This window comes from Sarcophilus harrisii, chromosome 1 (assembly GCF_902635505.1).
Source record: "Sarcophilus harrisii chromosome 1, mSarHar1.11, whole genome shotgun sequence".
Lineage (NCBI taxonomy): Eukaryota > Metazoa > Chordata > Mammalia > Dasyuromorphia > Dasyuridae > Sarcophilus > Sarcophilus harrisii.
Genome location: NC_045426.1, coordinates 714,351,863 through 714,375,715, shown reverse-complemented (window position 1 = coordinate 714,375,715; position 23,853 = coordinate 714,351,863). Strand labels below are relative to the sequence as shown.

The following is a 23,853-nucleotide window of genomic DNA, read 5'->3' as shown; positions in this document are numbered from 1 at the left end:
CATCCACTCAATTTCCAATTTCTAGCCACTACAAAAAGTAGTCCCTCCTCCAAGAGGAGACTGGGAGGAGTTTAAGGCAGAAGTTCTTTGTGTGATGGGAGCAGGACTTACATAAAAGAGGCACTGGCAAGCTGAAGTCCTGGCCCTGGGTGAGGAAAGGGCTCAAGCATTCTGGGGGATGGACAGGGTGGAGCTCTTGGGACCAGGAAGACACTCCCAGATTGGACTGATAAGAAGCCGGAAGTCTGAGGTGGGGTCATTCTGTCTTTCTGCTCCTCCCTTCCCTGCAATAGAAACTTCTTTACCTTCCCTGAGAGTTCAGGTTTCTCCCCTTTTCCCCTGGCAACTCAGAGCTCTCCTTTTCCCCCCCAGGAGCTCAGATCTCTCCCCTTTTGTCCCTGGCAGCTCATAATCTCTCTCCCTTCCCCCACCCCTCCCCAGAGCTCAGGTCCCTTCCCTTTTTCCCTGGAAGATCCTGTCTTTCCCCTTTTTTCCATTGGAGCTGAGATTACTCGGAACTCTAGCAGACAGACATGTGCTTGCAGCTCTCAGGTAGGTCTGAGCCAGCATCCCCCATATTTCCTGGCTTCCACTGACAGTCCTTGCCTTTAGGTCTCCTGACCCTTTGGGTACATGACCTCCAGGTCGACCAGGAACCCATCCTTCTACCAAGGATGCCTGTTGAATGAACTCCCCATGCCTAAACCTTTTCTGATTCCCAGTCACTTCCCAAACTAGCCCAGACTTCCCAGACTTCAGACTTTGTCCATAAAAATCTAGGAGTTCTAATTTCAGCCTTCTGATCAGGACCCAGGTGCCCCATCTCCCCGTCCAATGTCTTAGTTAGAGATCCAGCTATCCTGCCTTCAGACACCAATACCAGAAGGTCCTAGCAGATCTCCCCAGCTCCTAGGTAGACCTCAGGATATAGTCTATCTGCTTTCCCAGGCTCAGCTGTCCATCAGGAGCAATTCTCTCATTCCATTGGCTCTGACCTTCTTGTCATGATTTATATTGGTTTATGTTGCCTCCCAGACCCCACCCTTGTTCCCCAGACCTCCTGCTTCCTGGCCCCTCCTCTCTGGGCCCTCAGAGTTGAATCTCAGACTAGATTTTGTCTCTCAGGCTCAGGCTTCCCCTGGTCATTCTCTGGGGCCTCCATTGCAGAGCCTTTCCCACTTTCCCTCCTTCCTAACCAAAGAAGTCAGTCTGTTGTCTAGAAGCATAATGTATGTGTTAGTTGGGGTTAGGGGAGTTAAGGAGGCAGAGCGCGAGGTGGAGTAGAAAGGTCTGACTCAGGAGCCATGGAGGCTCCCATCTGGGATCCCAACCCCACTTGTATTTCTGGGGTTTCTGTAGGAGGGAGGGGGAGGGGAGTAAAAGATGGAAGGGAGCAGTCTTCCTCTTCAGATCACCTCCCTTTCCAATTCTGACCCTCCACCAGGAATCCCTGCAGACTTACCTCTTGTTTAGAAAAAGAGTGGAAAGTTCTTGCTTCCTCTGGGATGCTTCTCCCTCTCCAGCTTCTTCAGGTGACCTGGGCCTGGCCCGAGCAGGGATTGGGTCAAAGACAGACACCAAAAGTGAGCTGAAATGAGAACAGTTTTACTCTCAGAGCCCCGAACAGCAATCCCCAGTCTATGAAGTCAAAGACTGTCAGGACTAGGATGAGGGGAAGCTGGGCTTTTCTATGCAGAGATAAAGATGGGAGGGATACTCCTGGAGTTCCTGGCCTTTCTCTTGGTTTTTAGAGAGGTTTATAATTAAAGGCTCCCAAAGTTTTATGTGATCTCTGTTAGTAAGAGTTTTGGCTGTGGGTCCCTCAAGGGTGGGAGCAATAAGACCCTGAGATAGATAAAGATCAGGGATCAGAGGGAGAATCTTGACAAAATGCAGTCAATTTGGTTGCTTTGCTACCTCCACAGGGATCTAGGAGCCTGAGGGAATGGGCCCTGGGAGCCTTGGACCTCCTCCTCAGGTGAGTGAAGTCTATCCATAGATCTGACCAACATCAACAGTCACAACCATTTCTGCAGACAGGGAAGATGGGCTGTGGAGCTGGCAGGGCCTGATGTATGGGTCATTGTAATGTTCTCTGGTTCGGTTTTCTTGGGGTCTCTGGAGGTCTTGGGAGCAGCCTTCATTTTAGTTCAGTAATCACCACAAGAGTAGCCAGGTGTTAAGGTCCAAATCCTTTATTATCTCCTTGCCTGGGGCCCAGTTAGCTTTCTTAGAGGCCTATCTCTCTTCTTGGTTTGAGACCTTGAGCTCCTGCCTGTTGTCTTCTCTGCGCTCTGAATCTCTAAGATCTTTTCCCTGATAGCATTGTATTTCTTTTTGCTTCATACTTTGCTCTTGGCTATAAGATCATGCCCTTTGCTTTCTAACAGATTCTATTCTAAATTCTCTGCTCCTTAATGAAAGTTGCTGCTAAATTAGGGCTGATCTAAATGGTGGCTCCTTGGGACTTGAACTGGACAGGACTTTCTTTCTAGCGCTTGCAGGATTTTTCTCATTGACTTGGCAGGTCTGCATTTTGGTCATGATTTCCTGGGATTTTCCAGAGATTTCACTCTGAGATCTTTTTCAAGAAGTTGATATGATTTGAGGAAGATAGAGAAAGAAATCTGAGAATTTTTCTCTTGACCATCAGGAGCTCTATTCACACAAAAGCATACAGGCTAGTCATCGGAGAGGCTACCAGGGCTACCAAAGGAGGCTGCCCATATCATGGAGTTTTGGTCCTTTGCCAAGCCTCCTGAACCTGGAAAAGGATCAAGGACGTGGTCTTCTGTGACCTCTAAGATTGTTGCTGTATTGATTTTACCTGAGAATGGGATGTGCTTTTAATTGTGCAAGATTATGATAAGAACACTGAAAGCACATTTCTGGTGTTATATTTATGAGAAGAAGAATCATAGATAAAGTGAAGAGGTCAAATAGGTCCAAAAAGTGGGAAATAGGACATACAGTTGGGAGAGCAGTAGGGTTACCAAGGAAAGAGTTTGGAAAAATCCATTAAAGGCATGTGCCATGTGGCCCTAGGATGCCATTCCATTATGTGTTGCATAATTCTAATGTAAATGTAATATAAAGAACTCTGTACTTGAAACAAGGATTCTCACAAGGGTTTAAGTCAGTGGATTTAATAAGACAATGGTTATCTAGTTTAGCATGGTGATTAATAGTTCTCTAGTCAGTATGATTGAATTAATCTTACAACAAATAATGGTTCCTTAGTGATGTAATGATTGGCTTATACTCAGTGTGATGAATGGATTTAACTGTGATAGAGCATATAAACTGGGACAAACTCAGCCAGAGACAGACTGATAAAAGACAGAGGACTGGAGGCTGGAGCTCAAGGTCTCGGAGCCAAGGAGAGACATTCACTCCATCTCACACCATCATGGTGGCTCTCCTCCGTCACTTCTCCACTGAAACCAATATTCCCGGGGACTAGAACAGACTCAGAGAGACATTCCATCTTTGATCAGGCTTCTGGTGATTCTCTTTCATTTTTTGTCTTTTATTGTCTCTTCCAAAATAGCCCAGTTAGCTTTCTTTGGTTCCGAGAGCTCTCCTTGCTAGTCTTTTGCCTCTGCCTCTGCCTCTGCCTCTGCCAGCTTCAGCCTCTCTTCTTCCTAATCCCCAGTTCTGCCCAACTCCAGTCTCTAGCTTCTCAATCTCCTCAACTGACCGACGTCTGGCTTTCAATCTCTTCAACTGAACTCCTCACTGACTCAGCTCCTTTTATGATCTTTTAGAGGTGTAAACTCAAAGGTTGACTCCTCCTCTGAGAGAGTGGGATTGTGGGAGGTATAAACTTGTAAATCTCATACTGAATTCTGAAATCTCCCAAACTTGTGAACTAATGTGTGAGCTAATGTGTGAACTCTCAAAGGTGTAAACATAAGCATTGTTTCTATCAATTCTAGTGACTTAACACCTTGTAAGGATTCTAACACAGAACATTACATGTAATAAGGTATTTCTTGGCTTTATTTCAACTGATCCGAAATTCAATCAGTCTCTTATTGACTCTGACACTCATTAAGACTATTTGGGCAAATACTGTCTCTGTGTTTCAGTTTCGTCCTGTAAATTTAAGAGGTTTGGACTCTTTAATTCTAAAGGTTTTCAGCTGCATTTGCAGCTTATGACTTTTGATGATTTAGGAGGTGGTGACATTCAAGGATGTAGCTGTGGATTTCACCCAGGAGGAATGGGGGCTCTTGAACCCCTCTCAGAAGGAGTTGTATAAGGAGGTCATGGTGGAGAATGCCCGGAACCTGCTCTCCCTGGGTAAGAAGTCTACAATCAATACCTTCATTCCCCAGGGTGCAGAATTTGGGGGTATCTGAAGAGAAGGGAAAGGGATGGTCTTTGCATTATAATAGGATCTTGGGATGTCCCTTATGGCTCCTGAAGGTCTTGCTTACCAATTCCCAGGTCAAAAATTAAATCAGTGTGGAAGCATTTCCAACACAGAACTCATCTTAGAGGTTAGACTCTACCTGGAAATGAATTTTGTCTGCCAAAGATCTGAATATTGCTCAGGCAGTTTTTCCTTTCAACTTATTCTTTTTGGGGATTTTTTTTTTTCAAATATTTTTGGAATATTCTTCTTTTGAATAAGCATCAGCTTGTAGCCCAAACTACCTAGTTGTCCCTAGTATAGGAAATCTCTCATTAACCTTCCTTTGTGTTGCCCTCAAATTGCAGAAACAGTGATGGGAAGGGAAGAAGCATTTTTTTTTTACCTGCTATTTGCAAGGTGCTGTGCCATACACTTTCTTTACTGTAATATTCTTTTCTAAAATATAATGTTCTCTAGGATCAGGTTTTTTAGGGGCTTCTGGAGGTAGCCTTAAGTTTCAGTTCAGTGTAATAATTACCTCAAATGCAGCCAGAAGTTAAAGTCCAATTCCTTTATTGTTTCCTTCAAAATCTTATCTCCTTCACATGGAGCTCAGCTAGCTTTCTGGAGGCCTTCCGGATCTTGGTTTCAGTGTTCTCCACAGGACAGCCTGCCACCACTTCTCTGTCTTCCTTTGTTCTGCCTGACTACCTTCTCTGGTTTGTGAATCTCTTCAACTGAATCCTGGCTTCTGAATCTCCTGAGTCAATCCTGGTTGAGGCTCCTAGCTTATATATGCTCTCTTAAAGGTGTGAATCTTGTGGAATTATAGTAAGTACTAAGTACATGTAAGTTAGAGAATCATTATCTCATCAATTCCACTGACTTGGCACCTTATAAGAATCCTAACACTTTACAATACAGTTACAATATTGTTTAAGAACAACTTCCAGTAAATACGTTACTTTGAGTATCCTAAGCACATAAATTAATGCTAAAGAACAAATCAAGAAAGATGCTGTTTGCATTCAGAGGAAAAAACTGATAAACAAATATATAGATAGCATAATTTTACAAAGGTATATACATATACATATATACATGCATGCATTCATGTGTTTATCATTAAGCTGTGTATATATTTCTACATAATATCTGCCATATCTAATGTAGGGACAAGCACAGTGAAGATAAAAAATTTACTTGATCATTTTGTTGTCTATTTGAAAGGACTAGCAAGTTGTGCATTTTAGATTTGACAGTTACATGTGCAATTACCATTTTTATTTTACTGTTATGGAAATGCTTGTTTATTAATTAAAAATAAAAGCAAATATTGTGTCACTTTAAGGTGATCTTAAATTTCCAAGTTAGGTGATATTTTTATCCTCATTTGAGAATTGAAAAAAGTGAGGCAAACAGAGGTAATTGTTAGTAATTGTCCAAGAATTAATTCAAACTCAGGTACATTTGACTCTATGCCCAGGACTCTCCACTGTACTAGACTCCCTTTAACTCCTAGATAGTGGAAACTATGGAATGAGTCTATCTTTTTGTAAAAAAAGGTCTGCAAGTCCAAGGTCCATAATGATCAGGTCCAAGGCTGCTCCAGCCCCAAAACTTTTTTTTTTACCCAGGTTTGGGATCAGAAGTTTCTGCTAGAAGGGAGCCTCACAGGACAGGAGATGGGAGGAAGGGCCTTTGCCTCTCTCTCAGAAGAAGTTGTCCAAATAGTGGGGCACATTCTGTTTTAGATTACTTGCATTACAATCACTAGTGGGTAAGTATAGACATATATATTTGAACAAAAAAGGGTTGGATTTCAACATGGAGCAACTCTGGATCCTCACCCTTTTTTAAAAAGAGAACTAAAATACAAACCTCTCTCCATCTTCATCTCTAACTGATTTCCATGCCTAGGGCTTCCAGTTCCCAGAGAAGAAGTGATCTCTTATTTTGAGCAAAGGGAAGCATGTTGGACGCTGGACAAAGAAGGCCTCAGAAGCTACTCTCCAGGTGAGTGAATTGAAAGCAGGTATATGAGAGCTATGGTTACAAGAGGATTCTAGGTATTATCCTGAAGTAAGTGATCAGTTTGGGGGAGAAAGACCAGACTTGGATTTCATTGTTGGATATTTCTTGCCAGCAGCGTCCTGGGCTCCTCAGTGAATCTCAGTTTCCCATCTATAAAATGAGTTGGTCGCAATCCATGGTACCGTACATCCCTCCCAGTGATCATCTGTGATCCTATTAGAAGTCATTGTTTGGGACAATGGAATTCTCCTTATGAGCCATTTCTTAGAACGTCTTAGGGCCTGGTACATGGCATGTCTGGGCTGAGCACTAGGAACATAAAGTGGTATAAGGGACATCCTCTGCTCTCATGGAGGTCACAGAATGGTGGGGCAGAAAATACCCCAGCAACTATGGAGAAATCCACTGTGAATAAATTTAGTGCCTCAGTACTTCATTAAATGATGGGGATAATAATGGTTTAAGAGGGAGAGCAGAATTGGCAAGGAAAGAGTCAAAATGAAAGAAAATAGCTAGTACACTTATACTGCACTGTGTGTCACACACAGCCTTGTCTTATTTTATCCTCATGACAACCCAAGGACTTTGCAGATGTTATTAAGGCCCTTTTACAGATAAAGAAAACTGAATCACACAGAGATCCTACAACTTGACTAGCAGGCTTCTGAGGTGGGATTAAAAGTTTGGTTTTCCTGGTTTAAGGCCCTACTCATAGTCCATCTGTATTGTGATTTTGAAACAGACATGATGAAAATGGCCATATATGTATGAGATAGAAAATAGAAGAACTGGACAAGCTCCTGTTGAAACAATGAAATTCATTTTTTAATCACTAGCCAATCAAAAGAAATTGTTATTTACTGTTAAACAAATTTATATTTCCATTGACTTACGACAAAAATTGCACTACATAACAAATATAGTCCAGACAATTATAAATTGTTCTTTATGTTATTTTTATGTAATATTTTATATATAAAAATATATGCACAACCTTTAAAAGGATGGCAACTAGAACCCCACTGAATGATCATTTATAGGATGTAAATACTAGTCTAAGCTGTTGGGATTTGGGTCAAGTCACTCAGCCATTCTGAGCTGATGTCTGTTGTGATACGGGAGCCACCTACCGGTGGCTGCTGGAGATCCAGCTCAGTCCAGCAGAATGGATCCCTTTGTGTGAGAGGTTGATGGTGATCATAAAAGGAGACTGAGAGGCAATTGCGTTTTCTGAACTCTCCATTGAGAGATAGTTGCTTTGTCTGACCTCTCCCCTCTTCCCTCTTGCCTCCAATGAAATAAATTCCATCCACAAGGAACATTTGCATCAGAAAAGGCGGCCTTGCAACTCCTTCAGATGTTAGGATTCACATCTGGGAGAACTGACCTGCCCCTTCATTTACACATGGTCCTTAGCAGATATCTTGAGTTGTGTACCCATGAGAATGAAGGCACTTTCTGTGATGTCTAATGTAACTGTGCATGAAGCTCCATAGATTTCAAATTATATTTTTGATGTAAATTAATTGGATTTAAAATGACTGCTTCTGTCCATTTAGGATTTTTCTCTTTGCCTATGCTTCTCATGGATGGACTGGGATATGAATGTGTGTGTGTGTGTGGGTGTGTGTCTGCATTATTCCTATTTTTGTTTTATTGTTTTCTTTTCTTTCTTTTTTCTTTTTTTTTGGAAGGAGCGATCAGACTTGGAATGAAGGAAACTACAGCAGAGCAAAGCCACTCTGTGGTAGAAACTCACAAGCAAAGATTCCTGGGTGATGTTCCCTGTGACTTTACTTGGAGAGAAAACTGTGCATCACACAAGAGAATCCCCATTAGAGAGAGAGATTATGAATGTAATCAATGTGGAAAAGCTTTTAGAGAAAAGGGAGCTCTTATGAGACATCAGAGAATTCACTCTGGAGAGAAACCTTATGAATGTAACCAGTGTAGAAAAGCTTTTAGAAAGAAGGAATCTCTTATTGGCCATCAGAGAACCCACACTGGAGAGAAACCTTATGAATGTAACCAGTGTGGAAAGGCTTTTAGACAAAAGGGAGCTCTTATAGAACATCACAGAACCCACATTAGAGAGAAACCTTATGAATGTATGAAGTGTGGAAAGGCTTTTAAGTATAAAACTAGTCTTAGTACACATCAGAGTATCCACACAGGAAAGAAACCGTATGAATGTAAGCAGTGTGGAAAGGCTTTTAGACTAAATGGAGCTCTTATTGGCCATCAGAGAACCCACACTGGAGAAAAACCTTATGAATGTAAGCAGTGTGGAAAGGCTTTTAGAGAAAAGGGAGCTCTTAATAAACATCATAGAACCCACACTGGAGAGAAACCTTATGAATGTAACCAGTGTGGAAAAAGTTTTAGAAAGAAGGAATCTCTTATTACCCATCAGAGAACTCACACTGGAGAAAAACCTTATGAATGCAACCAGTGTGGAAAGGCCTTTAAAGAAAAGGGAGCTCTTAAAGGACATCAGAGAATCCACTCTGGAGAGAAACCTTATGAATGTAACCAGTGTGGAAAGGATTTTAGAAAGAAAGGCTCTCTTATTACCCATCAGAGAACCCACACTGGAGAGAAACCTTATGAATGTAACCAGTGTGGAAAAGCTTTTATAACCAAGAAAGGTTTTATTGAACATCAGAGAAACCATACTAGAGAGAACCTTTATGAATGTAACCAGTGTGGAAAGGTCTTTAGACAGAAGGGAACTCTTAATAAACATCATAGAACCCACACTGGAGAGAAACCTTATGAATGTAACCAGTGTGGAAAAGCTTTTAGAAAGAAGGAATCTCTTATTGGACATCAGAGAACCCACACTGGAGAGAAACCTTATGAATGTAACCAGTGTGGAAAGGCTTTTAGAAGCAAGGAAGGTTTTATTGAACATCAGAAAAACCACACTAGAGAGAAATCTTATGAATGTAACCAGTGTGGAAAAGCCTTTAAAGCACAGGGAGCTCTTAAACAACATCAGAGAGTCCACTCTGGAGAGAAACCTTATGAATATAACCAGTGTGGAAAAGATTTTAGAAAAAAAGGAGTTCTTATTGAACATCAGAGAATCCACACTGCAGAGAAACTATGAATGTAACCAATATAGGAAATGTTTTTTTTTTTTTTTTTAAGAGAAGTTTTTGAGTGGATCCCCATCAGTTAGAGAATGGCTGAATAAGTTATGGTATGTGAACATTATGGAATATTATTGTTTCATAAGAGATGATCAGCAGGTTGATTTCAGAGAGGCCTGTAGAGACATACAGGAACTGATGCTATAAATCACTACTGATCAGAGTAATGCAAATTAAGACAACTCTGTGTCCCTACACACCTCTCAGATTGTCTAAGATGACCAGAAAAGATAGTGACCAATGCTGGAGGGTATGTGGGAAAACTGGGACACTAATATATTGTTGATGGAGTTATGAAGTGATTCAGTCATTCTGAAGAGCAATTTGGAACTATTCTCAAAAGGTTATCAAACTGTGCATACCCTTTGACCCATCAGTGCTTCTACTGGACTTATATCCCAAAGAGATATTAAAGGAGGGAAAGGGACTCACATGTGCAAAAATGTTTGTGGTGGCCCATTTAGTAGTGGCAAGTAACTGGAAATTGAGTGCATGGCCATAAGTTGGAGATTGGCTGAATAAATTATGGTGTATGAATGATATGGAATATTATTGTTCTATAAAAAAAGATGAGCAGGATGATTTATAGAGGCCTGAAGAGCCTGACATGAACTGATGCTAAGTGAAATGAACAGACAAGGGGATCATTGTACACAGCAACAGCTAGATTGTATGATGATCATTTTGATAGACTTGGCTCTATTCAACAATGAGGTGATTTAGGCCATTTCCAATAATCTTGTGATTAAGAGAGACATCTACACTCAGACAGGACTGCGAGAACTGAGTACATCACAACATTGCATTTTCACTCTTTTCATTGTTGTTTGCTTGCATTTTGTTTCTTTCTCATTTTCTTAACTTTTTCATCTGATACATCTTGTACAGCAAGACAATTGTATAAAATATTTATACACATATTGGATGGAAGATGTGTTTTTACCATGTTTGACATATATTGGATTATTTGCCATCTAGTTGAAAAGGTGGGGAGAAGGGGAAGAAATTTGGAAGATAAGATTTTACAAGAGTCAGTGTTAAAGAATTATCCATAAAATAAAAAGAAAAAGAAAAAAAAAAGAATTATCTATGCATATGTTTTGAAAATTAAAAGCTTTTTAAAAAATTTAAAATAAAATTAAATTAAATTTGAAGAAACATAGGAGAGTTCTTCCTAGACACAAGAGAATTCACACTGGAGAAAAATCTTATGAATGTAATCACTGGGGGAAAGTTTTTTGAAGTGGGGAACCACTTAATCTACATCAGAGATCTACATCTACATCTACGCTGGAGAGAAACTTTATGAATGACACCATTGTGAAAAGAGTTTTATAAAAATCTGACTAGTTTTACCAAATTTGTGAAAAAAGGTATAAGCATTAAAATAAAGAGGAAAGTTAATTAGGTAGAGAACATTGGCAGAGAATGTGGTGTTGTTGATGTCTTTTATACTTACCCTTCTCTAGCCAAAACCCCATGGGAGTAGGGAGATCGACAATACCTTTTTAAGCATATTGCCTCCTTTTTGACCTGGTCACCTACTTGAAAGGCAATATGGTATAGTGGAGAGATCTCCAGATTTGTAGTCAGAGGACATGAGTAGAAATTCTAATTGTGTACCTCTGTGGTCTTGAAATAGTAATTTCGGATAAAGCCAAGATGGCAGAGAATATATACCTAACCTCATCTGAGCTTCCCTGACATGGACAGCAGATTAAGCCTCTGTATAGGTTTTGGGTGGAAGAACCAACAAATTTTTATAAGATGATACTGTGGAAGAACTTCGGAAAAGATCTTTTTTCAAACAGGCAGGGAGAGAGGCTAGCAAGCCACAGCTCAGAGAGCTAGGGTAGGGAGCTTCAGCATAAAGCCATGGTATTGTGGTGTCCTCATGCCAGGGAATCGACTGTGAGGCTCTTAGGCTTCTCTTTCCTGGTTAAGGGCCAGTGGATCAGAAGATTCACTGTGAGACACTCAAAGCAAATACAAAAGACAAACTGTGAGGCCTGGACCTCCACAATGGGACCAGGCCATGCCTGCCCAGCACTAAAAGTCAGTCATCAACACGGGGCCCAGAGCAAGCTATAGAAGATGTCCTTTGCCTTAAGAGCAGATCTCAAACTTAAAACAAAGATCAAAAAGGCCAAAAGATCTCTGACCATAGACAGCTTTTATTGAGGAAAGAAGAACAGACCCCACACCTTGAGGATCCTAAAGGCAGATCACCACCAGATGAAACCCCAAAGGGTAATATGAGTTCATTCCCATTTCACAAAGCTCTCTAGAAAGAATTCCAAAAGGAATTTAAAAGAGAGTTAGTAGAAATGTGGGGAAAGGAAATGAGATCATTGCAAGAGGTTATGGAAAAGAAAAAAAAATAATCTGAAGAAAACTTCTTAAAAAATAGATTTGATGAAATGGAAAAGACAAAAACTTCTTACAAAATATATATATATATATATATATATATATATATATATATATATATGAAAAAGCAACCAATTCATTGAAAAAAAGAATTTCTGAAATGGAAAAAAATGCAATGAACAAAACATCTCAATTGGCCAATGCAAAAGGAGATAAAAAAGCTAAGTGAAGAAAATAATTCACAAAAAAGTAGGACTGAAAAATGGAAGTGAATGACTTAATGAGATTTAAAGAAAAAACAAAAGCAAAAACAAACATGAAAAAATAGAATATGTAAAATACCTAAGTGGAAAAAAAAAAAAAAACAACTGATCTGGAAACCATCTAGGAGAGACAGTCTAAGAATTATTAGACTTTTTGAAATCAGGATGGAGAAAAAAAGAGCCTAGACATCATCTTTCAGGAAATTATCAAGAAGACAGCATAGATGTCCTAGAACCAGAAGGCAAAATAGCCATTGAAAGAATTCACTGCATATGTCCTGAACGAGATGCCAAAATGAAAACTCCAAGGAACTTTGTACCCAAATTTCAGAATTATCAAATTAACTAGAAAATATTGCAAGTAGCCAGAAGGAGGCAATTCAAATATCGAGGAGCCACAACCAGGATTATCCAAGACTAAGCAGCTTTCACTTTAACAGGTTGAAGGGTATGAAATCTGATATCCCAAAAGGCAAAGGAATTTGGATTACAGCCAAGAATCAAATATCCAGCAAAATTGAGCATTATCTTTCAGGGAAAAATATGCTCAATCAGTGAACAGGTGAATTTCATCTATTTCTGATGAAAAGACCAGAGCTGAATACAGAATTTGATCTTTAGATACAGAGCTCAAAAGAAGCATAAAAAAGGTGAAAAGGAAATAAAAAATATCTTTCTTTTAAAAGTTAAAAACTTGTATCCCTATATGGGAAGACAATATGTTAAAGTCGATATCTGTATCTCTTTTATGTGTATAGTCAGATGATGCAGGTATAATTTGATTTTATTGTGATGATTTAAAAAAGAAACTAGAGGAGGAAAGGTGATTCCCCTGAAAGAAGAAAATAAAGTTAAAATGGGGTAAATTATATCTCAGAAGGAGGCAAAAAAAAAAAAAAAAAAACCTCTTGTAATTGAGGGAAAGAAAGGAGGGGGAGGAGCACTGTATGAATATTACTCTCATTGGATTTGGCTCAGAGAATATCAGACACGGTTAGCTTCACAAAGAAGTTTCTTACACCCCATAGGGAAATGGTAGGGGAAGTGGGACAAGAATGGGGGAGGTTAATGGAAAGAAGAACAGAAGTAGAAGGGAAAAGGTATAAGAAGGTGAGGGCTAATTGGGGGTGGTGGTAATCAGTGACAAAATACTGAGAAGGATGTAAAAAGGGAAAGAAAAGAGAAATATATTAGTGAGGGTACAAAAAGATGTCAGGAAATAGAGAATTACTGACTTTATCTGTGAATGTGAATGGGATTAACTCCCATAAAAGGGAAGTGCATAGCAGACTGGATTAAAAGCCAAAACCTACAATTTGTTGTATATAAGAAACTCATTTAAAGCAGAGTGAAACATTTATTAGAGTAAAGGTACAAACTTGAAGCAGAATCTGTTATGCTTCTGCTGAGGTTAAATAAAAAAAACAAAGCAAAACAAACAAACAAAAAACCAAAGGTAGCAATCCTGACCTCAGGTGAAGCAAAAGCAAAAATAAATCTAATTAAAAGAGATAAGGAAGGAAACTACATCTTACTTAAAGGTACCATAGATAATGAAGTAATATCAATACTAAACATGTATGCACCAAGTGATATATTATCCTAATTCCTAGAAGAAGAGTTGAGAGAGTTGCAAGAAGAATTAGACTGCAAAACACTACTACCGGATGATCTCAACCTTGCTTTTTCAGAACTGGATTTTAAAAAAAATCACAAAATAAATAAGAAAAAAAGATAAGGAGGTAAATCAAATCCTAGAAAAGTTGGGGCTGAAAGACTTTGGAGAAAATTGAATGGAGACTGAAAGGAATATATATTTTTTCTCAGCAGTACACATAACCTATAAAAAAACTGACCATATATTAGGGCATAAAACTTCAAGATCAAATGCAGAAATAGTAAATTCATTTTTCTGAGATCATGATGTAGTAAAAATTCCATGCAATAAAAGGCCAGGGGAAAATAGATTAAAAATTAGTTGGAAAGTGATTTAATCCTAAAGACTGAGTGTGTGGAACAACACATCACAGACAAAATAATTTCATCTAAGAGAATGACAAAAAGGAGACAATATATCAAAATCTGTGGGATGCAGCCAAAGTGGTTATTAGAAGAAATTTTATATCTCTAGATTTCTACATGACTAAAACAGAGAAAGAGAAGATCAATGAATTTGGCTTGCAACTAAAAAAAGCTAGAGAAACATCAAATTAACCCGCCCCCCTCCCCCATTAAATACCAAATTTGAATTTATGCAAAACAAAAGGGGAGCTTAATAAAAATGAAAGTAAGACAAGTATTGAATTAATAAATAAAACTAAGAGTTGGTTTATGAAAATACCAAGATAGATAAAACTTTTAGTTAATTTGATTAGAAAAAGGAAAGAAGAAATTCAAACTGTTAGTCTTAAAGCTGAAAAGAGAATTTTCCACCAATGAAGAGGAAATTAGAATCATCACATACACACACACACACACACACCCTCCCACTTCACCATTTGTTTCTACATTCCTCCTCATTACAAGCAACTGACGAAGTCCACAATATCATCATGGATCTCCATTCCAGAAGGAGGTTTGCTCTCATTGGTCCTGCCCAGTACCCCTCCCCACTTAAAGTCTCTCCCCTGTCTTCTTGGTTTACTGTGCCAAGTTTGCCTCAACCTCCTAGAAATCTCGTCACACAGAGTTTGTCCTGATTAGGTCTGGAGTCAATCTTGAAAGCTTCCCCAGCTCCTGTCCTGGTCATCATGATGAGGGATGAGGGAAAGATGAATTGGTTAGGCAGGAATGGGTGGGGTTCATTCTCTCCAAAGTGCAAGTTCTGAGTGAAGGAATTCTCTAAACCCAGAGGCTATGGTAAAAAAATATTGTTAAAGAAATACCAAGAGGGAATCTGTTGGCGGGCTTATAATTCTCAAGGAAGAATGTGATCTGCAAAGAGTTGTTTTCTGAAGACCCATTTTATGTTTGAGTCTAAGTGAAGTCTCAAGTAAATCAGAAATCTTGCCTGGAGTTGAGACTTCCCCCAAGAAAGCTTATCTTGCTCTGAGAGGATGGGAGACCATTTGGGTTTGTAGATCAAAGGAGACTTTTTTTTTTTTTTTAATGATTTTACATAATTTTACAGGGCTCACTTAGATCATATAGTTTACTTTCATTAATCAGAGCAGAAACTATCCTCCTGGACTGCTCCTGTCCACAAAGAAACTTCTTTGTGAAGTCCTTGAAGGCTTCCCCAAGCCTTCCCTGGTCTCTCCAAATCCCTCCCCTTGACTATTCCTTGACTCCAGCTAATAAGCACTGAGAAAGGCCTTAGGTCCAAGCTCAGGAGTACTAGTGCTCTGGGCCATCCTGCTGCTCTGTAGCTTCTAAAACCATCCCTGGCACAGGGACTGATCTCTCCTGTGTAAAAGAGGCTGCTGGTATTCTTGTTCTCACCTCGTTGTTCCTGGGCCCCAAGGTGTTTATACCAACTGGGTTTTTTTTGCTGGTTTAATTTAGGCTCCCCCATGCAGAGAGCCAGGCACTGATAACCTGAGAGAAACTGGGATAAAAGAAAAGATTAAGAGAATCACATTAGTGTATCATGGCACTTCAGGTTCTTGGATATTATGATTTCTCTAGGTTGCAGCAGGTCCTGGGTTGACCTGGAAGAGTATAATGGATAGAACTGATGAGTCAATTCGCTGGGGAGTAACCTGCATTTCTCCATGCATCTGACTATGTATTGGGCATTCTTCCTTCCTTTGACTAGATGACTGAAGCTCAGATGTCCCCATACCCTTGTTTCTAGAGATGTCTAGTCTTGGACCCTTCATGCCAGAGATAACATTTCCTGGCCCTCCTTGTTCTCCACCCTCTTCCCCTTTTTTCAGTCTCTCTTTCCAATCATTAAGACATAACAGAACCCTGCCCACCTTTACTCTACTTTGATCTCCAATGTGAGCCCAAATAGGAATCAGAGGGAACACATGTTGTCTCACCGTGATTCTTAGGTATCATAATACTACTAACAGATCGTAATCTCAACACAACATTTTTCGATCCTGCTGGCGGAGTAGACCCGATTCTATATCAACATTTATTCTGATTCTTTGGTCACCCTGAAGTATATATTCTAATTCTACCAGGATTTGGGATTATTTCTCATATTGTTACATACTACGCAGGTAAAAAAGCACCTTTCGGCTACATAGGAATAGTCTGAGCAATAGTGTAACTAGTTTTTCCTTTTATTTTGAGTCCCTGAGGCTAGTTCATTCTGGAATATTTTTTGTGTTTCTCTTCTCTTGTGTTTGAACTTTGAAAGTTTTCTACATTTAAGACCTTTTCCTTAAGAATATTTGGAAAGACTTTCATTAAAGGTCCTTTTTCCCTGAAAGCATTCCATTTGTTTTTGCTTCATAATTTACTCTTGGCCATAAGGTAAAGTCCTTTGCCTTCTGTCATATCCTATTCCAAGTTCTCTGCTTCTTAATGAAAGCAATTGCCAAATTGTGTCTGGTCCTAATGGTGGCTCCTTGGGACTTGAATGGTACTGTACTTTCTTTCTGGAGGCTTGCAGGACTTTTCTCATCAATGTGGCAGCTTTGCATTTTGGTGATGGTTTCTTGGGTATTTTCCTTCGGACATCTCTTTTAGGAAGCTGATGTTGTTTGAGGTAGATGCAGAAAGAAATCTGAGAATTTTTTTCTTGGCCATCAGGAGCTCTATTCACATAAAAGCACACAGGCTAGTCATGGGAGAGGCTACCAGGGCTACCAATGGATGTTTCCCATTTCACCTTTGCCATTTGCTATTTCAGTGATTGTATTTTATGCTCTCTTCCTTTTGATCACATTAGCTAAGGGTTTTGTCCACTTTTTGAATCATTTCAAAGAAGCCATTTTTTTATATGTCATTTTTTATATCCAATTTAACTATTCATATATTTCCTCTCTAATTTTAATATCTCATTTTTTGTACTTATTTTGGTATTTAATTTATTTTTTTCTAGTTTTAAAATGCATATTCAGCTAAACATCTCTTTTTCTATATTCTTAATATGTGATGGTAACTCTATTTCCCCACCCCCACCCCCATTCTCAATGCCTGCTTCAGCTGAACCCAGAAATTTTGGGATATTGTTTAATTAATCATTTTCATTTTCCTTTACAAAGTTATCATTTCTAAGATTTGTCCCTCTGATTCCATCATTATGTAATATGTCACAGGTAAATCTCCTTTTAGGTTTGTATTTTTTTGTTGGTGATCTTTGAACCAATTTTCCCAAAATATCCCAAATTTGGGATGTTTGGGATATTTTGGGAAAATTGGTAATTCCAACGGGAATGTAGGGAAAAGGAGAGCATTCCAGAACCCTGGACATTATTCTCCTCAGCCCGGGATCATCCACACCATGTCTGTCAATTCCCTGGAAACATGATTCCCAGAAGTTTATACCAAGAATTAGGTGATTTATGTTAAGTGCTATGAGATCCTAAGGTGACAATCTGTGGGGACTATATTGGAAAAGACCCTAAAAATCCCAACCTGACTTGGGTTCCCTACAGTTGACTTGTGGAATTCCTGAATAAGCCTGGCATGGCAACTCATGTCCACTCAGGAAATGGGTTTTCTCTCAAGTCTTGACTGTGGGGGCAAGTGTTGACTGACTGGGGAATTGGGGGACACCTGACCCAGCTCTGTGATGAGGGGGAGAGGGGCCTCTGGACCAGATGGAGGGACCAGTGTTCCTGTCGCATAGCTGTATGTAGGGGAAGGGGAGGGGGTGAGACAAATCACTGGAAGGTTTTTGTTCAGGGCTGTGTCACTGTGTTTTATCTTCGGCAGAGGGACACAGGTGACCGTCCTGGGTGAGTCACTCTTTTTCTCTCCCCCTTTCTGGGATACTGGGGGCTCTGGGAAAATTTCCCCTGGTTTGCTCTGCTCAGCAGTGGGTCCTATCTAGGGTCCCATTTGCAAGCTCTTCCTAAAGATCCGCAGTCTGCTGTGGCCCCTGACCTCTGCCTTGTTGCCCCCTCTTCTCTGAGCTCCCTTCCTCTCTGGAGGTTGTCTCAGGGACTTGGATGATCTACAGAAATAGCCTTGACTCTTTCTCAGCCTAGCTCTGTCTCCCTCCACCCTTTGGGCTCAATGAGAAACCTTTAGAAATTCAGACACCTAAGATCTGAGCACTGGGCTGCACTCAAGGGACACTTGGAGCCGGGCACAGGGAAGTCTGGGGGAGGATGGTCAGACCTGGGCTCCTTCAGGGAACTGTTAGTTCTCCAAGAGAGGGTTTGGAGGGACCGGGGAGCTGTACTTCTCAGAAGGACCCCCTCATCCTGGGGGGCCCAGTGTCCTGGGGGGACAAATAGAGGGGGCATCCCTGAGACCCCGGGGGAAGAGCACACAAGAGATCTGCTCCCACAAGACAGCAGGGAGGGAGAACATGGACTGGGACAGAGGGGGGCATCTGGCCAAAGACAGACTCCCGGGAAGACCCGGGCTTCATGAAGACTGAGCACCTCTGGAACAGAGTCTGCCCAGGTGTCCCCACACAAGACCCCCTGCCCAGCAGAGACGGCTCAGCACAGACTTCCTCAGAGCAGGCAGGCTGACCCCAGGGGCCCACTCCACAAAGAGGAAGCCCCAAAGACACACTGACTCCCAGCCCTCAGGGCCGGATTGCTCAAGGCAAAGGGATGGCTCCGGACAGACAGGCAGAGCCCCCTAGGACAGGCAGGAGAGCGGCTTGGGGGAAGTGGGGGCAGGACAGGGAGGACAGCCGTGGCCATGCACTGGACTTCCCAGCAGCACTGGCTAGGCTCTGCCTGGAGGGTTTAAGAGGAGCCTGAGCAGAACCAGACCTCTGACAGAACAGCAGGTCTGGCTTGGAAGGTGAGGGCAGAGATCAGCGACCCTGACTGACCAGCGGGTGAAGAGTTTACAGGCCAGACAGGAGAAAGACTGAGCTCCTGGTGCCCAGAAATTCAGGCCAGAGTCCACTCTACAAAACCCAGAGAACACGGGAGCACTACGGGGGGTCAGAGGACATGGCTCCAAATCGGAGCACTACGGGGGGTCAGAGGACATGGCTCCAAATCTGAGCCCTACTTCTTCCTATTCGGAGACTTTTGTGGGACTTTCCATGGTTGGGGACTCAGTTTGTTCATCTAAATGACTATATAGACTATATATAGTTCTCCTATAGTCTATAGGAGAAAAGAGGCTTCTAACCAAAGAACTCTGATACACTGAGCCAGGCCTTGCTCCTTCCCACCAAGCACTTTCTAATTCTAAGGCTCTGGTGGGATCTGGACTGGACATTCAGGGCTGGGGACCAAGGGGTCCCTCAGAACCTGGCATTTTACTCTTCTCTACCTAACTCTCCCTCTTTTTCCACACCTCCCAGGTCGTCCCAAGGCATCCCCCATGGTCACTGCCTTTGTTCCATCCAAAGCTGAGCTAGACACACAAAAGGCCACCCTCGTGTGTCTGATAAATGGCTTCTACCCAAGCACTGTAGATGTGGCTTGGACCAAGAATGGTTCCCCCGTGACCAAGGGGGTGATGACCGGCCCCCCAGTCCGCCAGAGTGACAACAAGTATACAGCCAGCAGTTACCTCTCGCTCTCTACTGACCAGTGGCTTTCTGACAGCACCTACAACTGCAAGGTCACCCATGAAGGCCAGGTCTTTCAGAAGGAGCTGTCCTCAACCCAGTGCACTTAGATGCCCACATGCTTCCTCCCTCACGTCCCACAATGGACTTCCCCACCTCTTCCCCCTCCTCCCCTACTTTCAATAAAGATCTTCTTATTTCTCATTCAATTGTCTCTCAAGTTTTCTGGGTCTGATCTCCCCTCCCCTTGATGGTAACTCGCAACAGGGGGGCCCCTAATATGTCTGTCCAAGGTTCTCTAGGCAAAGAATGGACAGCCTCTCCTCCCCGAGCATGCCGGCTTACCCTGGGACATCCGACACCCCCTCTCCCTGGGATCTCCCGGCAGCTAGAACCAGGCATCCAAGGAGAGCCCCCAGATTCCATAGTAGGACAATCAGAGCTATAATCATTCCCTCTTAAATGATTGAGATGAAGGTTTTATATCTTTAGGTTATAGACATTCCTTCTTAATGTTTGACCGGATAAAAGTTTATCCATTTTAGATGTTATTAGAATATCAGTAACCTCCCTTCATTATGTTATCCTAGGGGCCTCCCCCACCATTAGGTTATCCCCACCTAGGTAACTCCCCCATTATGTCACCATTCTTGTTATATTATAAAAAAGCTTGCTGTCCCAATACTCAGGACTTGATTCTTTGAGATGATAGTCTCGTCCAGCCCTAGGACCAAGATCCATCTGGTCCCTGTATCTCTCTCTCTCCATTTAATAAACTATTGAATTGGTCTCTAACCTCTGTCTTGCTCAGTTTCTTTGGCATTACAGTATTAGGAGAAAGAATTGATGAATAGAAATGTATATAGAATAAATTTCAGATATATACTAATTTATATCTAATGGTAGCCAGGTCTAGGGTGTTGGAGGGAAGAAAAAAAGAAAAAGAATTACATGATTTTTTTGTTGTCCATCTGAAAAGAATAGCATATTGTACATAATCGATTTATAGTTTCATGTGTGGTCATCTTTTTACTGTACTGTTATGAAAATGCTTGTATTCCATAAATCAAAAAAATCAATAAATAGTTAAAGCTAATTAAAAAAACTAAAATCTTGTAACAATCAAACAGTGGGAGAATAAATGGAAGCAGTGTCATGTTTCATAGCCTTGCTCTAAATGATCATTGCAGATGGCAGGTGCCACCATGAAGTGAAAAGATGCTTGCCTCTCTGAAGGAAAACTATGGCAACTCCGGACAGCTTACAAAAAAACAGAGATGTCACCTTGCCAACAAAAGTCCAGAGTCAAAGCTTTGGGACTTCCAGGACTCTATGAGACTTGCAGAACAAGGAAAGCTGATGGACCACAAAATCAGCACTTCAGTTGTGGTCCTGGAGAAAGTCCTTTGGACAGCAAAAAGATGAAATCACTCAATAATTAAAGAAATTAATTCAGACCATTCTGGAATCAGTGAAGCTGAAATGCTTGGGCCATAAAGGAAGGAAGGCTGAGTATGTGAAAGTGTACAAACCAGAACATGACCTTGCCAGATTTTGACAGCTGAAAGGCCTGGACTGTGCCCAAGGGTCAGAAAATTACAATGCTCATTTTTTCCTTTAAAGTGGATGAAAGTGGTGGGGGAGGTGGGGGGCAAAGGTGGTTAATAGGAAGATTATTCTGAGTTCCCTCTCATATAATTACTAGGTATGGTAACCTGGGCACTTCACCCTGTTTGCCAGTTTCCTCATTTGTAAAGGACGAGAAAAAAACCCCAAACTCCAGAATCTTTGCCAAGAACCCCTTCATCCCTACAAAACAGAGTCCTCCGGAAATGCCTTGACAACAGTCAATGAGACTATAGTGTTGGCTTCAAGACAATCTGCAATTGATGAAGGGGATTTATACAGATTGTTTAATGGAAAGTTTTTTCAGGAGGATTGCCTGGGGCAAAAGACCAAAAAGCCTGCTTGTCACAATAAAGTCAAGTCAACTAACAAACTTCTGAGAATTAACAGTCTATTACTTTAACAAGACTTTACTATTGGGCCAAAATGACTTTAACACTGAACCGGGAATAAAGCCCCACCCCTCCCATTTTAAAGGCTTGATCCAAGAACAGAAGTTGGTGGGTGGGAAACAGTAAGATGGTTAAGGCCCAGATATCAAGGGCAGGGCAATGCAGTTGGTTCCAAGTCAATGTGACTGGGTAATGATCCTTCTTTCCTCTTTTGAATATGTTTTTTCTCCTGGATCATGCAAAACAATTTATGAGAAAGAACAAATCTTTACTTCCAGAACCCTATGGATGATATTCCAGGAATGGCATCCTGGCTGGGGAATTGCAGGAAGGTCCAGAATTGAATTGGGAGTTAAAAGTGGAAAGATAATTGAATTCCTTGACCTGAAGGGAGCATGGGCATTGCTTTGGATTAAATATTTAATGAGAAAAGTGCACTTTTGAGTTAGGATTAGAGTTTTTCTTCAATGGAAAGTGACTGAGAGTAAACATGGTATCCTATCAGGTTTAATGCAAAAACAGGGTAGTTTTTCTCTATGACTTTTTCAAGGATGATGCCCAAGCAGTTTTTTGGATCATGGTTTTCTGTTATTCCACTAATTCTCAAATTATCTTGCTTGGATCCTTTTCCATATTCCTTGTTTTTCCAAGGAGGGGAGGGGTGTCATTTCATCAAGCTGATTTCCCAAACTTCTTTTTGTCTGCCTTTTCTTGGTTCTACTCTTCATTAGCATCGTTCAAAGTTTCTCCAGGCCTCTCTGACAATAGTCTTCTGACAATTTCTCATAGAAATTTCTATGAGAAATGGAACAATGTTCCATTACTATACACAACAACCATAGAGGTTTTGAAATAAAAAGCTTTAATCAAAAAAAAAACATAATCATAATAATATTTTTATTTTCCCTTCTGATCAAAAGGTTGAAAATGACCCTGAAGATTGATGAGGAACTTTGATTTGAAAGGATTTGGATTTTTATTAAAAAAAGTGAGATAAAGGAATCCAAAGAAGGGGGAATAAAGAAGAGAAACATCAAACCAGGGAGGCAGAATGGAGAATATGGCCAATGTGTTCAGGCAACTGAAAGAAGATAAGGGGAGACATTCTTCGAAATTCTGACAAAAAACCCATGTCTCTCCAGGTGATACATCATCTCCCTCTCTCATCTGTTAGGGTGTCCAGAACCCTCTGGTTTTGCAATACCATGAGATCAAGTGAATAAACCTGCCTTTAGTGGTTGTGACAAACTTCCCTGGATTCTTCAGGCCCATGGCTAGTTCTATCAAGATGCTTCTGACAGAGGGATACAGTGAGATAAAGGTGGCTATGGTCTGGATCAGGGAGCCAAGAGAAGCCAACAGGGTTGCAATAGTCAGAAAAGTCAGCCCATTCCTGGGAAGTAAAGCTTTAAACAGAGGAATTTCAGTTGGATTTCGGGAAACCTTTGGTGTAGACAAAACAGAGAATCCTCCAAAGGGAGGAAGGCAGGATATGGGTTGAACAACATTAGAAGGACAGTCTTGTGAAGAAGGCAACACAGCCAAAGATATGGAAAATAGAGGGTGAACCCAGACAGGGGCACCCACAGCTTTACACCTCCAGGTATGGGTGTTTTCTCTGGATTGCTATGGAACAAGAAAGCTTTGGGGATTCCTAAAACAACCCAGAAATCGAATAGATGCCTTTGCAGTTCCTTTATTGTAAACAGAGGTTAGAGGTGAATGTTGATTTTTTTGGGACGGCAACCATTTTTGAAGGTGGCTTTTCCAGCACTATAGACTTGATTCAGGCATATCTTACAAAGGATGGTCAGAAGCTGAGCATTTGGAAAACAAACCATAGAATTAAAATAAAGGTGAAATTATGTTCATAAGATTTGGTGATCCAACAAGGGCCATGTTTGGTTATGCTCGATACAAGAGTAAACTTGAGTTTTGAGACCCCCTCCCCAGTATAATGGATCCTCCAAGAAAGGGTCTCAATGGTAGGGACATAAAACCTGCTACTAAGACAATTAGTTTGGTTTAACAGAGCCCTTTTCAC

At 41.0% G+C, this 23,853-nt stretch overlaps 1 gene segment (V, D, J or C); it reads left to right on the top strand.

Moving 5' to 3' along the window:
• The first annotated feature begins 482 nt into the window (after window positions 1-482).
• On the top strand, window positions 483-20,000 carry LOC100914442. The segment is given in 4 exon segments: window positions 487-1,978; window positions 4,179-4,305; window positions 6,281-6,376; window positions 19,582-20,000. Coding segments are annotated over 4 exon segments (576 nt in total).
• Window positions 20,001-23,853: the final 3,853 nt, after the last annotated feature.